We start from the raw sequence: 4437 nt of genomic DNA, 5'->3' as shown, positions 1-4437 counted from the left end.
AAGAGCCTCCTGCTGAATAATCTAAAGCCTCTTGAGATTTCAGTGTCAAGCCTTCATAGAAATTATGCAATCTGTCCCACTTACTGAACATTCCCGGTGGACACTTCCTGATTAGAGCTTTGTATCGTTCCCATACCTCATACAAGGGTTCAGCATCCATTTGTGTGAATGTTTGTACTTCAGTCTTCAATCTAATAACTCTTTGAGGTGGGTAAAACTTGGCAAGGAACTTGGTTACTAGATCATCCCAATTGTTGATGCTGTCTCTTGGGAAGGATTCCAACCATTTAGTGGCTTTGTCTCTGAGAGAAAATGGAAATAGCAGTAGCTTGTAACTGTCAGGGTGCACACCATTGGTTTTGACAGTGTCACAAATCCTCAAGAAGGTGGACAAGTGTTGGTTAGGGTCTTCAAGTGGTCCTCCTCCATAAGAACAATTATTTTGAACCAAGGTGATGAGTTGTGGCATTAGTTCAAAGTTATTTGCATTAACATTTGGGGTAAGAATGCTACTCCCACAATGTCTAGGATCTGCACATGTGTAGGAAGCCAAAACTCTTCTCTGTGGTGGATTATTGTTGTTATTGGCTGCTCCTTCGAGTTGATTTGGTGGATTTGTTAAGTGTTCCTCCATATCTTGGAATTCTTCTTCTGACTCCTCTTCTCCAACAATGTTTTTCCCTCTTTCAGCTCTTCTTAATCTTCTGAGGGTTCTTTCGTCTTGTTCACAAAATATGGGTATGACTCTCCTTGTACCTGACATACAACCAAAGCATAAGAAACACACAGAACCAGTGACACTTCAATCTAGTGCTAGAAGTGAAATGTTAGTTGGCTTAAGCAAAAATTCAAACAGTTAATGTGTTAGTCAAAAATTAAAGAAACAGAAAATAAAAATGCTAGATCTAGATCTCCACTTCACTTAATCATTGTCAATCTAATCAATCCCCGGCAACGGCGCCAAAAACTTGATGGTGTGGAAAACGATCCAACACAAAACTCACCGGCAAGTGTACCGGGTCGCATCAAGTAATAATAACTCACATGAGTGAGGTCGATCCTGTAACAGCCCAGACCACCTGCTAGCACGATATTGTCCGCTTTGGCACACAAGGCCTCACGGTTTTACTTTTGACGATAGGGATGCTAGCCGAAGCCCCCCACACTCACTCGTCAAAACGCGTCATGCTAGGGAGAGGTATCCACACCCTTATAAGGCATGCTTCGTTCCCCTCTCCAACCGATGTGGGCCTTACAATCCACCCCCCTAAGGGAGTCCAGCGCCCTCGCTGGCACATCGATCCGGGTTCTGGCTCTGATACCATCTGTAACAGCCCAGACCACCCGCTAGCACGATATTATCCGCTTTGGCACACAAGGCCTCACGGTTTTGCTTTTGACGATAGGGATGCTAGCCGAAGCCCCCCACACTCACTCGTCAAAACGCGTCATGCTAGGGAGAGGTATCCACACCCTTATAAGGCATGCTTCGTTCCCCTCTCCAACCGATGTGGGCCTTACAGATCCCACAGGGATTGAAGGATTGAGCAATTTTAGTTTAGTGGTTGATTTAGTCAAGCGAATCAAGTATTGGTTGAGTGGTTGTGATTAACAGAAGCTAAATTGCATGAAATGTAAAGGGAGAGGGGAGAATTGCAGTAAATTAAAGAACAGAGAAAGTAGGAGTGCTGAATCTTAAAGTACAAGTAATTTAAATTGCAGAAACTTAGATTGCAAGAAATGTAAATAACTGAAGCTTAAAGTGCAAGAAATGTAAATTGCTTGAATCATAAAAGGGATTGGGAATTGGGATTTGCAGAATTTAAACAAGCAAAGGTAAATTACAATAAACAGAAGAGTAGAGGATTAATTGAATTAAACTGGATCTCAACAAAAAAGTAAAAATGCTTTGAGAATTTAAAAACAGAAAGTGAGCAATGCTTAATTTGCAGCAAATTAAAAGAGGTTGAAGATCTTAGGAGTGGAAGAGACTAGATAACAAGTCTAGATCTCAAATCCTTCCTTGATCCAACAAGAACAATTGCAAAAGAAATAAAGAAAAGTAAATTGCAGAAAGAGTAGAAGAAGAAGCAATGAACAGAAAATGAAATTCAATTATGCAGAAAATTAAAGAAGAGATCTCAAGGTGAGATTGAAACAGAAGTTCTTCAATTCTTCACCCAAGATCCAAAGCAAGAAAATTAAAGAGTGCTCAAGCAAGAACAAGGAAGAAGAGAGATCAATTCTCCTTCCCAATTCTCTGGAATCTAAATTCAAAAACAAAAAGCTCAAAATGAAAATGAGAGTTCAAAGAAAAATCAAAAGTAAAGTCTAAAAAAAAGAAGAGGGTAAAAGTCCTCATTACATCAAACTAACTCCTATTTATACACTTTCTATTCTTGGATATTGGAATTTGGATGGGCTTTTCATTTTGTGAAGATTTGAATTTAATTGGATTTTTGGTTGATTTTTCAGCCCATGAAGAAATTTGCTTCCAGGGGGATGCTCAGCTCACAAAGTGAGCTGAGCTTTGAGACTTAGTGTGGGGAGGCCTTGCATAGCGTGCTGTTGCTTGGGGGAGGCATCAGGGGAAAGCTCAGCTCACAAAGTGAGCTGAGCATTGGTGCTTTGGTGCACAAAAATTGTTGCGCGTTGTGTGCTCCTGGACCGTGTCACATTTGTTGCGCACTCTACTCCCCCTGGCCGTGTCAAGATGCGCTAGTGTGATGCCCATGGGTAGCGCTCAGCTCTCCAAGTGAGCTGAGCCTTGGAGTATCCAAGGGAAGGTCCTTGGTTCGAACCTTGAGGGAAGCATGCGCTGCCCATTTCTTTGGTTGCCTTGTGGTGCCTTGCTTCCTTGCTTCCTCAAGGTGTGGAGTTCGAACCTTGGGGATGCATTTGGCCATTTTTGGCTTATTTTTCCTTGTGAGTAGCGCTCCCCCATCCCCTTTGGTCATGAGTTCAAACCCTGGAGAATGCACTTGCAACTTATTTTCTTTGAATTATTTCTTGTGGGCTCTCGATAATGCTCACTTTGTGAGCTGATCTTGGTCTTTCCTTTCCTTGTTTCTTGGTCTTGTGTTGTGCTCAGCTCACAAAGTGAGCAGAGCTTTGTGCCTTGGTCCCTTGAGAGAGAATGTAGCGCTCCCTTGGTGAGCTTGGTGTTCTTGGAGAGAGCTTCATGGTTTGTTGCGCCACACTTCCTCCTTTCTTGGCCACACTTTTTAGGCTACGCTTTCTTCTTTTCTTCTTTTCTTCACCTATAATTAATCAAAACAACTAATCAAAGTATCACTAAATTCACAAGGTTTATAAATCATTAAAAATCAATTAAATTTAGCCTAAACCTCATGATTTAGCATCAATTATATGGTGGTTGTTTGATTCAAAGAAGTCATGTATTTCCATTCCAGATTACTTACTTAGAATGCAAGAAAGTGCATAAAACCTAATGAAAACAAAGAAAAAGGCTAGTGAAACTAGGCTAAGATGGCTTGTCATCACTCCTAATGGTTCCTTTTAAGCATCTTAACTAAATGATAGAAGAACCTATTGGATTTTAAAGTTTTCAGAACATTGAAATTATATACTTCTTATTTCATTTAGCATTTAGAAGGATGTTTAGGAATTCTAGAATGCTATATCAATATCCTTACTCGGGGAAGAAAGGAATTAAGAGTTGGTAACCCAGGAATGGAAAATGTAGGTACATAGATATTTTCTTTTTCCTCACCCACCTTTATTTTTTATGGTTTACTTTGCAATATCTTTTCCATTTCAAGGTTCTCTTATTATTCCAAATTATACATCATGCGGCAAAAAATAACTTGTATTGCTGCTTGTTTAGGATTCTTCTTTACAACATCCGGAGGTTTGAGCAATTTTGAGCATCCACTTAATGATCTGAAGTCTATCCCAAGAGTTGACAGTTCTGGTCAGGTGTGTGGTGCAACTTTCAAAGTGGATGAGGCTAAGAAGGAATCAACTGGCATGTCAAGGGTTGGAAGTGCTGCTAACTGGTCGAATAATATCTAAATATGAATTTTGTTTGAACTAAGGCTTTTATTATATGCTAGACTCGGTTGAATTTTCATGTTCTAGTACTAAAAAATATGTTGATATCAGAGCTAGATCATATAATTGTCAAGCCTATACCATACTTGGCTAGAGATGGCCTTGGAGCTACATTCCATTTCTTTTATATTGAGCCAAATGTAATATTACATTATCATAATGAATAATTAAAGGATGATTTTAGGTTATTTCATAATTAACAATAATACTTGATTATTTCTTTAAAAATAAATTGCATTATGATTTTAGGTTATTTCACAATAATAATTAATGTTCATAATATTGAATTGCTCTAAATTTTTTATTTTCTATCATTAGTAGTTAATCCCAAATTAAAAAGATTATATGTTGAATTGTTGAATA

The 4437-nt window shown here is 39.0% G+C and overlaps 1 protein-coding gene across 1 annotated transcript in view; it reads left to right on the top strand.

Annotated features, from left to right (window-relative positions):
* The window catches only part of LOC107615793, a gene marked incomplete at its 5' end in the record, with an annotated part of 12452 nt that extends 8348 nt beyond the window's left edge, over positions 1 to 4104 (top strand). The window contains one exon of the mRNA XM_021111964.1: positions 3848 to 4104. Coding sequence (XP_020967623.1) covers positions 3848 to 4035 — 188 coding nt within the window. The remainder of the gene's footprint in view (positions 1 to 3847) is intronic.

Source organism: Arachis ipaensis, chromosome B09 (assembly GCF_000816755.2).
Source record: "Arachis ipaensis cultivar K30076 chromosome B09, Araip1.1, whole genome shotgun sequence".
Taxonomy (NCBI): Eukaryota; Viridiplantae; Streptophyta; class Magnoliopsida; order Fabales; family Fabaceae; genus Arachis; species Arachis ipaensis.
The sequence above is the reverse complement of the archived record's forward strand: the minus strand, read 5'-3'. Positions and strand labels throughout refer to the sequence as shown.